This window comes from Scomber scombrus, chromosome 1 (genome assembly GCF_963691925.1).
Source record: "Scomber scombrus chromosome 1, fScoSco1.1, whole genome shotgun sequence".
Classification (NCBI taxonomy): Eukaryota; Metazoa; Chordata; class Actinopteri; order Scombriformes; family Scombridae; genus Scomber; species Scomber scombrus.
This window is the reverse complement of record NC_084970.1, coordinates 15,497,380-15,509,547: the sequence shown is the minus strand read 5'-3', so window position 1 is coordinate 15,509,547 and position 12,168 is coordinate 15,497,380. Positions and strand designations below refer to the sequence as shown.

General features: G+C 37.2%; 2 protein-coding genes across 3 annotated transcripts in view; one reads left to right on the top strand and one right to left on the bottom strand.

Annotated features, from left to right (window-relative positions):
- Positions 1-12,168, top strand: part of smyd2a (SET and MYND domain containing 2a) — a 146,318-nt gene that overhangs the window by 96,885 nt on the left and 37,265 nt on the right. The window lies entirely within an intron of this gene.
- On the bottom strand, positions 1,419-10,021 carry ctsba (cathepsin Ba). Of its 2 annotated transcripts, none has more exons than XM_062421515.1 (11): positions 9,886-10,021; positions 6,402-6,528; positions 6,188-6,273; positions 5,771-5,885; positions 5,336-5,451; positions 4,938-5,023; positions 4,712-4,858; positions 3,946-4,062; positions 3,620-3,748; positions 2,762-2,845; positions 1,419-2,128 (listed from the first exon to the last, which is right to left on the bottom strand). In XM_062421515.1, exons 2-10 carry the CDS (start codon positions 6,522-6,524, stop codon positions 2,772-2,774), a joined length of 993 nt encoding a protein of 330 aa, XP_062277499.1. In that variant the 5' UTR covers positions 6,525-6,528; positions 9,886-10,021; the 3' UTR covers positions 1,419-2,128; positions 2,762-2,771. The 2 variants fall into 2 exon arrangements, with proteins under 2 accessions (XP_062277499.1, XP_062277507.1); XM_062421523.1 differs by having other exon boundaries at positions 1,419-2,131; positions 2,768-2,845.

Genomic DNA, 12,168 nt, shown 5'->3' with positions numbered 1-12,168 from the left:
TCCGAGTTATATGTTTATAATGGGATCAGGGCGGTGTTGAAATCGAGCAAACAGTTTTCTACTACGAAGTGGGAGGGTTTGTTTACGCTGACAACAAAGCGGAAGTGTCGAAACCGAGCTAATAGTGGACTTTTGGTAAATGGTAAATGGACTGTACTTATATAGCGCCTTTCTAGTCTTTTCGACCACTCACGCGCTTTACACTACAATTCATTCACCCCATTCACACACATTCATACACCGATGGCAGGCAGCTACCACGCAGGGTGCCAACCTGCACATCAGGAGGAATCTAACCATTCACTCGCATTCATACACCGTTGGCACAGCAACAGGAGCAACTAGGGGTTAAGTGTCTTGCCCAAGGACACATCGACATGTAGTCTGGAAGAGCCGGGAATCGAACCGCCAATCTTCCAATTGGAGGACGACCGCTCTACCTCCTGAGCCATAGCCGCCCCAAATTTTCAAACATTTGAACTTTTTTAGCATTTTAAATGTCTCCCATTGTCACCGTGTGGTTTTACTTGCTGCTATTGATAACCACTTTGACTATAACAATCATGTAATGATATGAAGTCAAACCGCTACGAGCACTTTTATTAGTTTTTTGCTCTCTGGATGTATATAGTTATGTTTCTTTGTTTATTAATTGGAATTGAAAGGATTGATTTAAACAAAATAAGGATGAGAAACCACATTTTGGGTACAAGATACTCTTTGCCCCACCCTCCCTTTCTATTATGGACTTAGAAAGGGTACCATATGTATAACTTGTAAACAAAAATTGTATATACATTTTATTTTTCTATTATCCCTGGTACCTATATACAGATTGTGTCACTGTACCTGAAGATGTATTGATACCTGTGACTAAAAGGAAAAAGAAAAAATACTCGAAAACCACTTTGAGCTGCATGACAGGTGCTATACAATTTAATTTCATGCCCATAGCACACCTTTATGTTGTGTTATTGACAGAGGTTAAGTGTTGATGTACACCTGAAAACCTGGAAAATTAAATTAATTCAAAATGGTCAGAAAATAAAGAGTTCATTCATCAGCACAGATGGTCCAGGAATCAGGAGGTTTCTAGCTCGTATGTAACATAAATTGTGGTCACTTTGCTTAAAAAAAATGAGTATTCAGATCAGTTGATCTAAAAAACACTCAAATTGTCTTTTTTTAGAAGCAATGGAAACCTATAATAACAACAACAGAAACAAATATGTATCAGCTATCATGAGAAATGACTCCTATCAAGAAATTTCTCCTCAAGGGATCAATTTATTCACATCTTGACCCAGAGTTTCATGGTGAGTCAGTCTCATGCTTGTGAGGTTTCAAATCAGTCACACATGAATTTGAAATTCTAGGATGCATGTTCAAGAGTGACAACAACATACTGGGAACCAAAGTATTCATATTTTTTTTAATTTCAGAACATAACAGCTATGTGCCAATATTCTGGTCAATACAGGCAGACAAAAACACTCCATCTCATTTCCATTCATATTTAAAAAAAAAAAAAAATGTTACATTTCTCATCTAATACTCAACGCTTAAAAACACTAATAGGCACAAATTACAATGAGTAGATCCTAACATTGTGGACTGACATTGGTGGCACTGAGAAATAAAAATGGCAATCAATATGAAAGCTTTGATCATTTAAAATTAGACACATTCATATAAACTGACCTCCTCTGCTCCATCAGGCAGAGTCTTGTAATTGGTGTCAAATCACTTCCTGTGGCTGTATTGCTCTAAAACAGCTCACACTTTCCAGCAGTGCAAAAAATGTGACGGTTGGGGGTTTCAAAGGTCAAAATCACCTGAGATAAAATTAAATACACTAATGTGTTTTTTCTCCTGTGCAACCTTTAGACTGACCATGTCTTAACAATGGTGACATACAGTAGTTGCTATCATACTCAATATGCTAAAACCACCTTCATGTAGAGGCTGCTCAAGTTTTTTCTGCCTGCCATCAAAAGAAAGCCACATGTCATGTGTGCAAGTGATCAGTGGAGTTGTAACTGTAAGGACTAAATGCAGTTAAAAAGGTGTTGAAGAATTCCTGTGTGTCGCCCTCTAGTGATTATGTAATGACACTGCTGCTCCGAACCTGCAAGACAAACGCAGACACATACTACAGGTCACAAGGGCTGCAACTAACACTTATTTTCATTATAGACTAATCTATTGCTTTCTCAATTAACAGATTAGGCGTTTGGTCCAATCACCATTTCCCTAAGCACAAGATGGTCCTCAAATGTCTTGTCCCAACCAGAACAGACCACATCATATTCAGTTTACTGTCAAAGAATACTAAAACTTAAAACAATTAACCTGTAGCAGCTCCTCTCACTTAGAATATATTTTTAATTGTTAATCCTTTTTTATGTTATTTAGGATTACTTAATGTTTTTGACTTTTATGGACCACAACACCAAGTCAGTCCTTGTATGTGCAAACCTATTTGGCAATAAACCTGATTGTGATCAATTCATGATCAAAATATTTGGCAATTAATTTAATAGCTGACAACAAATAGATTAATCATTGCAGCTCTACATGTCACATACAAACTATCAAACTTATGTTGAGGATTTTACAAAGACAGAAGCCCATTAGAGCTGAAATGAGAAGCTATAGCAGTGGTACAGGGTCAACAGTCACTTGTGCACAAACACAAATCCATGCATTAAATTAGAGAGGCCGATACATTATATCCCCATTACATGTTTTAGTGTCTTACCTGGGAGTTTTTATTTGGGAATGCCAGCCACAACTTCAGACTCAATACCACAGTGATTAGATCCACGCAGGATTTTAAAGTAACCTTAAGACCAGAAACAAACAAGAAGACAGTTCACACTTAAATTAGCCCAGTTTTAGCAAATGAAGAAAAAGAAAAAAACAAAACAAAACCAGAAGCTCAGAGCCAAAACCAACAAACAGATGTTTGATAGCATAAAGTATCTGCATATCTTGAGTTTGACAGCATACAATATTGAATGTTTCCATTTGTGTCTCATATTCTGGTTGGATATGACGTATAATAAGTACAATGACTTTTACAAAGCAACACATGATAGAACTATTTACAATTATTGAAATAAAGTAGCAATACCACAAAGCAGAAATAGTATTATTCACCAAAATTAACTTATTTTGAAGAACATTTCAGATCATTAAATAATTAATGTGGCAGCCTGTTCCAATTTTTTAAAATATTGTAGCTGGAACTGGTCTCTTAAAATGTAAGAATGCATCTTGAGAGCACATTGTATATTTTGCTTGAAAATCTTAAATCGATAAAGTTTCATGTACTTGTCAGATGAACTTAAGTGAAATAAGATGTATGTATAAAGTAACCCTGTAAAATATAATGCAACTCAAGTGATTCAACTATGGGATGATTTAAGTCTTCAGTTGGTGGTTTACACTATTATACTTACAGCATTTCTAATATCCTGTTTCTCTCATGTATGTATGTATGTATGCATGCATGCATGTATGTATGTAAATAAGGGGTGGTGGGACTTTCGTTGTATGAATCAAATTAAAAAAAGTAGTAAATAAAAAAAAGTTTTTAAAATGCGTCTCTGCTCACCATTATCCCCCCAGTCGGTGTTCCAAGAGTTAGCGCAGAGCCAGTAGGGAACACCATCCTCCTCCCCCCAGCCAAGCATCTTGATGGCGTGTCCACCCGCTTCAGACCCAGTCACATGCTGATACACACCTGACGACGAGAAAAAAAAAAAGGCAAAGAACACAACAGAGAAGACAAAGAGGGGAGAGTCAGCGTGTGTTCAAGTGCGTGAAAGAATGTTTGTTTTTACAGTGTCACTGAGCAAGTTCAACAATCAGCTTTTATCCACAGGCTGTGAGCATACAAAAGTAAATATGTGTGTCTGTTAAAGGTGCATGTGTTCTTACCAGACTTGTACAGCAAAAAGTCTGCATAGACGATGAAGGCTCCCTCTACTGGGCCGTTCTTGAATATCTCAGACTGAATCTGCTGCTCGTCTGACAGAACGCTGTAGGACGTTTTACCTGCAACATACTTTGAGTTAGGACTCTGTGCTGTGTGCATGTTTACACAGTTGTGTTTATCATCATCAAGGTTGGACTTCAAGAGGACATAAAAATGCTGCTTGTGGGACACATTCAACATTACTGGATACATATACTGCCCAGCTCTTTATCAGAGATCTAATAAGCACTTTGTAAGCCGGTCAATATAAATATGCCTGTTAGGGATAGATTAATACTAAAGTTTTGACTACTGAAACTGAGTAACTTTAATTTCTGATAAAAAAAAAAACTACCAAAAACATTTATTAACTGTCTGTTGCATTATGGTCTCTTAAATATTTAAAAATGATTAATGAAGATTACTTCTTCAGCTCACCCTGCTTATTATTAATATAACTGTCCTTTTCTTTTTATAGTGTATTTATTATTGCTACAACAGAGCAAAACTGAGCCACATTAAAGCATCACACCCAAATGTAATATGAGTCAACTAAAGTGGAGAGCATATTTCCTGTAGAATCAGAGAGAGAACATAACAGATTTTATTCTATAAATTAAATACTACTGAGCAAGCTAAGCTATAGAGCTCGTGTGAACATACCTAAACCGTTATCTCTCCCAAACTCTAATTTTAGGAAATCAAAAATGATTCCCCTGCATTTCTTACCATAGTGCTTGTCCTCTTTGTAGCTGGGTGTGTATCCAGGTTCACACATGGCGACGCACTCAGGTGTGTTTCCTTCCTCTCCAGTGCAGGGAGGTCTGCTACCGTTTACATGGTGCTCACAGGGGGCGATGGTGTAAGGCCGGCAACCTGTGGACACAAAGAAGATGTCAGAATTGTAAAGGACACACACGTACATTGTAGGAATTACACACGTCACATCACTCACCAACATGGGAGTCATAGAGGCCTCCAGAGACCAGTCCCTCTTTGGTCCAGAAGTCCCAAGCAGCTGAGGGGTAGCCACCGTTACATCTAAAAAAGGAGAGGAAAAATGTAAATCGCAAATGTACCTGCCTTTGCATCATCACAGACCTGCCTTTTCGTACTCTACATGTCATTAAGTATTTGTGCACATATTTAATACATTAAATGATCTCACTTTTCTGCATGTTTTGAAAGCGTCATTCTCTCCTCACACTTTATACCAGATCATTATAACTTGTCAAACCTTCAACCCTGACAAAAACCTTTCCTTCTGAGCTGTAGCGACACATATGAGCAGCCACTAGTGGGAGCATTTAAACAATGAAATATTGAAACTTTTCCCATGTTGCTGCGTCTCACCCCATGCCGCAACTTTCACAGCAGGTCAGCAGATCCTCCGAGGAAATCTCCACATTGACCTTGGCATTGCTGTGGATACACACGCGGTCGGAGATGGCCTCTGCAGCACCAAAAGCCTATGATAACATGCAACAAAAACACAAATAAAAACAATTAAAATCATAAAACAGGAAAATCAGTCAAGTAATTTATCAACAGATTACTTTTTTTTTTTTTTTCGCATAAAGGGTGTATTATACTGTACAGATTGCAAAACCCTTCTAGGAAAATTTGTGAATGGGGTTATATATATATTTTTTTAAACTGACTTGACTACTCACAATCTAAAATAATACAAAATATTCACCAGACAACCTGTTCTTTCAAAAACTGTTAATTCTCAGTTCCAGTTAAATATGGTCCAATCTTTTGAACAGTAACTTTTTCGCTCCTTACCCAACAGGATCCACAGGACCCCTGGTCTCTGATCTCCTTCAGAGTGGGACAGTTGGGCCACTGCACTCTTGAGTCAAATTCCTTCGGCAGCTTCATATCTCCAGCGTACTGAACCCTGCAGAGGAGAACACAGTGTATCAGAGTCAAGTATTACAATGTCCTACTGTAACTACATGTAAGCACACTTGATGTACTTTTGTATCTTATGAGTGAGCACATGGTGAAGCGTCCTACTCAGCAACACCAAAGATGCTTCATTATTATTATTATTATTATTATTATTATTAATTAAACCCAATAAGCACCATGAATTATTATGACATGCACAACATTGCAAAATACATGCTCTCACTGATGTGCTGTGTGTTTCCCCCTTCATGGTTTTACCCCCACAGACAGACTCCATGTGAGACTCACATGAGAGGCAGTTTAGGTCCCTTCAGCATCGTACCGCAGAGTTTCTGGACATAACTGTAGTCCACATTATGGAAATTGTGACCAGCCTGCAGTAGAGGAGGCAGATTTAGGCAAATAAAATATTCAGCAAAAAAAAAAGACAGACTCATAAGTCGAAGGCAACAATTTGTAGAAGATCAGATAATGTACAATATTTTTTTTAAAACAAACTCACCTTCCAGGTAGTGTTGACCTTATTGATGTAGTTGACCATCTCACTGGACAGTGGGTGGAGGTGGGGTCTGGCCAGGCTCACCGACAAGCTGGCAGCCAATAAGAGGAAGGCTGCATGCCACATTTTGCTTGAAAGACACAAAATGAGAGGACAAGTTTATTAATTATTCACGTTGAATGTTACATTAGTGAGCTATGGTAATATTTCTGCTTACATTCGGATTAAGTGACTAAACCTTGGCATAGATTACTTAATCCTTCCTAACAAACACAGACTTTGTTTCATTTTAAAGCAAACCATGTATTTTAACTTCCCTAAACTATCAGAAGCTGATTGAATCATGTCATAGTTAAAGCTAAAATTTATTTTATTATTTTTAAATGCAGAACTTGACCATAGTTAACTGTATATGCAGGAAAAACTAAATTAAACTGCACTAAACTAAAACTCTACTATGAAGAAAGACTAAATGTTCACATCTGACTAGACAGCATCACTCTTGTCGCAGCTACAAGTGGAACATACAGTGCACACAGAGAGCGGAGAAAACCGCTTAGACCCAGTCATGCTGGTCAGCGACCTTTCCAGTGCTTAAACATGCTGCGTGAGCAAACATGAGAACTGCCTTCAACTCATTCCTTAGATTTAAACCTGCATGCACACGAAAAAAGGACTTAAGATACACTGTGCATTTTCTTTTGTAAGAAACACTGAGTTTCAGTTTTCAAATTGAAAGCAGTTCTCCCTCCAACAGTATTCAGAAAACACATGATCAGAGGTGAAATGCACAAGTGAAGTGTGAGTTGAGTTCCAGGCAAACATCCATTAAAGATCATAATGTAGCCTCTTAAATTGAAGCAATGGGTGTGTTCAGGATAAAAAGGATGGTCCAGTCAGATCAATACAAGTGCAGACACTGTGCTCTTCTTTAAAGCTGATGGAATAATCCAACATGTCACTTCAAACCCTGACAAGCCAAAAAATTACAAAACAAAAAATTATTTTTTAGCAATCTGTCCCAAGCAAGATTAACCAAAAGTCATGTTACCACAAGTGGTGGTGTGGTTAGGTGCAGTTAAGTGCGTGGCAACTCAGCACACGTGTATAGTCATGTCAGGTTTTTATTACAGAAAAAAACAGAAGAGAATCCAGCGAAAACATCTCGGTTCTGTCTGAGAGGCAGAAAATATGAATGTCAGTGAAACTGATTTGACATCACATGATTGAGGCTATGGGATTAGCATCAGCAAAAAGTCCAAAGAGGGAAGTAAGTGTAAAAAAAAAAAAAAAAAAAAATCCCTTCACATAACATCTGCTTTCTTATGAACTGACGGTTAACATAATCCACTCGGTCATCTTCCTTTATCTAAAAGTTTAATAACACTAAAAATTGCTATATCCTAGTCTGTGCACTGGTAGAGCAACAGAAATAAACACTAGTGACCTCATTGGCTTGTTATTGAAGTGTATTTTCAACCACTAGGTCACCAGGTGGTAATTTACATGCTGGTTGAAGGAAGGTTTCAATGTGTGTGTGGGTATCTTAAATTATTTTTATAGCTGTGAACTGTCTCTATATTGTTCAGGATATTAACTATATGCAAACTATGTAATATAATCATTTTGGGGCACCAGAGGACTGAAAACAAGTTTGAAAGACACCTCTTTGTGAAGCTTTAAGAGTGGTCCAGTCATTCTTGTAGCTGACACAATGATTTGGGTGTGATTTAGGGAAGTGAACCAGCAGCATGCTGACCCGCACAGCCTCAAGCAATCAAAACTACGTCAGTTACTTCAAAAACAGCTCTCATTACAGGAGTAAAAGCTGCTGCATTAACCTGCCGAGTCATCCTGCAGGGTGTGATCTCACCAAACTGTCAGAGTCTCAAGAATCAATGCCCCATATTACTGATGTTAACCAGCGGAGTTTGAAAAAGCCAAAAGGTCAAGAGGGGTTGTGAAATGTTCCCCCAGCGTGGAAAGTTTATCATCTAGAAACGGGTGAGTCAGCGCCAAAAGCCACAGAGGAACAACATGTTTTGTTTCCTCACCAGCTCCCATACAGGGCTGAACCAGTGACCACACAAGCTCCTTTTGACTTTACTACTTTATCCTCTCATCATATTCTTTTATTATGGTCATTTACAGCTACTCTAAACATGATGTAACAGTATTGATAGGTGCCTATAAAGATAAGTCTTTTTTTTTTTTACCTTTTTAATGTAAAAACTTCTCTAGGTGGAACAAAGCAATATTCTGTGTACCATTTTATGATCTGGAAATAATGTCAAGACACAGGACTTTTCTGAAGCTCTCCATCCTCAAACACATAATATAATTGTTCAGTGCTTTCTTTTTGGCTGCACATGAACAAGGTGACATATTGTCTGATAAGCCAGTTATATTACCCTATGAATCTGGTTGGTTTGTTCTGTTTATCTACTAACACAACCTGATTTCCTCATTCTTTGTTACCATGCAGAAGGCCTAAAACAACCCTGTTTTCTTTGTGCTTGCAAATGTGAAAACATGCATTGGTGGGAACATTTCTGCAGTGTGAAACTATGTAATTTCCCACCTCTGTGTCACACATGTTTATCACAGATGGAAACAAGTCTGGACACCTCGCTTTTGTTTAGTTATGAAGCTGAGCACGAAATGGCTGCTTCAAGCTCCCCTATAAACCCTGCTTTCACTTTCATTGTGCATCATTGTTCAGTATCATGTTGCATGCTCATTTTAACTTACCGTATTAAATTCATTCTCCTCCCTTTAACTGAGATGATGCGAGATTTCATTAATCACATTAAACGTGTCAAATCTAGTTAAATACAGGTGTTTGATGCCTGCATATCGACCCCACCTGCTGCATGAATGTTTATCTGATCAGTCTGAGCGTGATGAAGCAAAACTGGGTCACAGCAACACACACCCAGAAAAATAACGACCACCGTTTACATTATGAAGACAGTCTGAAGACCCGAGGCTGATTAATGGTAGTCCGAGAGACACTTTTGATGTGTCAGACTCAGAAATTGAGGACGTTTTCTCTACATTATGTTTCCATATTTACGCTAGCTAAACTAATTAAACAAGTACGTTATTCTAAAGTTGTAGTTAAACTAACTTAATAAGGACGTCATCTAAAGTTATAGAGTAAAATATCTATTAGGACGTCCGGTGAAAACTATAATCTCCATGGAGACGGTAGTGGGCGACAGTTGTTTCCGTTTAAAAATACGTAATTTCTGTCGAGCAACTCTTCCAAAAGTGTTGAGCGATATAAACTGACTTCTGCATAAAATGAGGCGATATCACTCCAAAATATTGACTGAACGTACAGTTGAAGGTGTTGTTATTTTACAAGAAAAGTAACCGATTTAACGCTGGCTAACTGCTAACTCACCGTGTAAACAACAACATGATACAGGAAGTCCAAAACTGCGCCTTAACGAACAAAGAAACAACAAAATGAGTTAGTTACCTGTAGCTAGTTTGACAGCTGTTGGTGTGAAATTAATTACTTCTTCAGCTCCAGGTACCCCCCTCTTTGACTGTCAGTCACAGGACAAAACCAAACTTATTGTGAGTACGGTCCACCTCTGCTATTTATCCCTGAAACCACGTGAAGCAGTCACATGAATGCACTCATGTGATCATCAACACCAGGCGCTCATGTCACTCCTCCTTTTTTCACTCTGGTCTGTGACTGCGGGTTTGGTCGTGTGTACACTTTGAATGTGTTAGTACACCCAGTGATGTTCAAAAAACACAAATCTGAATATATAACTGGCAAAAAAACAGACTTATTCCATATTTATGGGGTGCAATAATTAAATATGACCGATAGGTGGTACTAAAGCTCACTATTTCTTGTCATATTCTGTAAAACTACTACTAGTACTAGTACTAATACTACTACTACTACTAATAATAAAAGTAATAATAAAATTAATAATAATAACAACAACAATAACAAATAATAATGATAGCTGTATCTGTAACTTTGGTTCAGGATCACTCAGGATTCTCTTTCTGACTTCTTGATTGTAAAATTTTGAAGGGTTACTTTTCAAATGAGAACAGGGTAAAGAACAATAAACGTTTTATTTTGGGTACATCATTTTCGTGCACAGAAATATGGGCCCCTGGTAAGCGGTTCAACACAGTCAGACACTTTACATTGATAAATGAATTGGCAAAAATAAGTTATATACATCAACAATGACGACAACAACTAAGTAGGGAAGACACAGTGTTAACAATAGACAAAAAATGCCATAAAAGAGAATAAAAGACAAAAAAGGACTAGTTTCATTTAAAAGTAACAGCTTAGCATGAGTTAAGCGGTTAAGAGCTTAGCATGAGTTAAGCGGTTTCAAAATGTGAGTTTTGAGAGAAATGACAATACATCCAAAAAGATGTTGGGGACCCTCAGTAATACATCCTTGTCAACAGTGACACCAAATCCCAACATCTAGGTCATATTTAAGAAGTCTGCACATTTACTGTTCACTTGTCTTCTAATAAACATCAATAACTCATTTAAACTGTCTATTTTTTACTGTCAATTTAAAATCATATTTGTTGTGATTGTTGAGTTGTGATTAACGGCTGATCTTCACACTTGTTAAAATATTCTTTTGTAAAAGTAGAATAAGTAAAGAGATACAAGATGTGTACAGTGCACAATAATAGTCAATGTGTGTAATAGTCAGTAGTGGTGTAACAATTACAACATTAACATCTGTGCTGATGTTATAATTTATCTTGTTCATGAACATGCTTCTAAGATTCTTCATGGATTAAAATAAATTATGTTTTGACATATAAGAAATGCACTTAGTGACATGTTTAATGCTGAGGACATTTTTTATAATGCATTAACAGCTACTTATATTTATAGTTACTTGACTAATAGTTTAACTGTGACTTGTTTCTAATTTCATTCTTTTAAGCAGCATCTTGTGACTTTGAACTGATGTTGACAAGTGTTTTCTGCTGTCTCACTATATCATGCTATCACGCTGTGGATCACTGACCACAGGGAACATGCTGATTGTTTAGTTACTTTCTCTTCCTTTTATGAGCCGGTCATCTGACTTTCAAATTGATGAGACTGGAAAAATACTGTTACCACAGCATAGCACATCAAGTTTAATCATTATTTTACCAAGGAAACTGTGCAAGTGACCTTAAGCACGTTCTTATTTAACCAGAGCGAGTGACCAAGATCACATTCTGCTTTCAACAGATATAATTAACTTTTTTCTATTAAGATGTTATTTAACAACACATCTTTGCAACAGTCTGCGGTCGTAGCAACAGTCTGCGGTCGTGTCCCTGCATGCTGTCGTTTGACCACTTTCGAGACATAAATATACAATTTTTTAAATAATTATTTAACTGCAGGGCCTAAAAACTCAAGGTTTAGGGTTTGACAATTACATTGTGATAATTCGATTACAGTTCTGTTTAATATGGGAATGTACTCCTTTATATAAAGCACAATATCAATTTACAAGATAAAGGTCTTGAAATGGATCCTTCTTTATCACCTGACTTTGAGGGTCACTGAATTTTATGTCTTAATAAAATACAAACAAATATCAAAAGTCAGAGTGTGGTCAGACATAATTTCATGAAGATAATTAAAAGGCTAATGAGAACAGACACATCCCTAAACATATTTAAAAGATATCAGTAGAGACGGATAATCTAATCGTTAGTGGCAAATTAGTGGCTTGAGCACCTTTAGATTTTAATT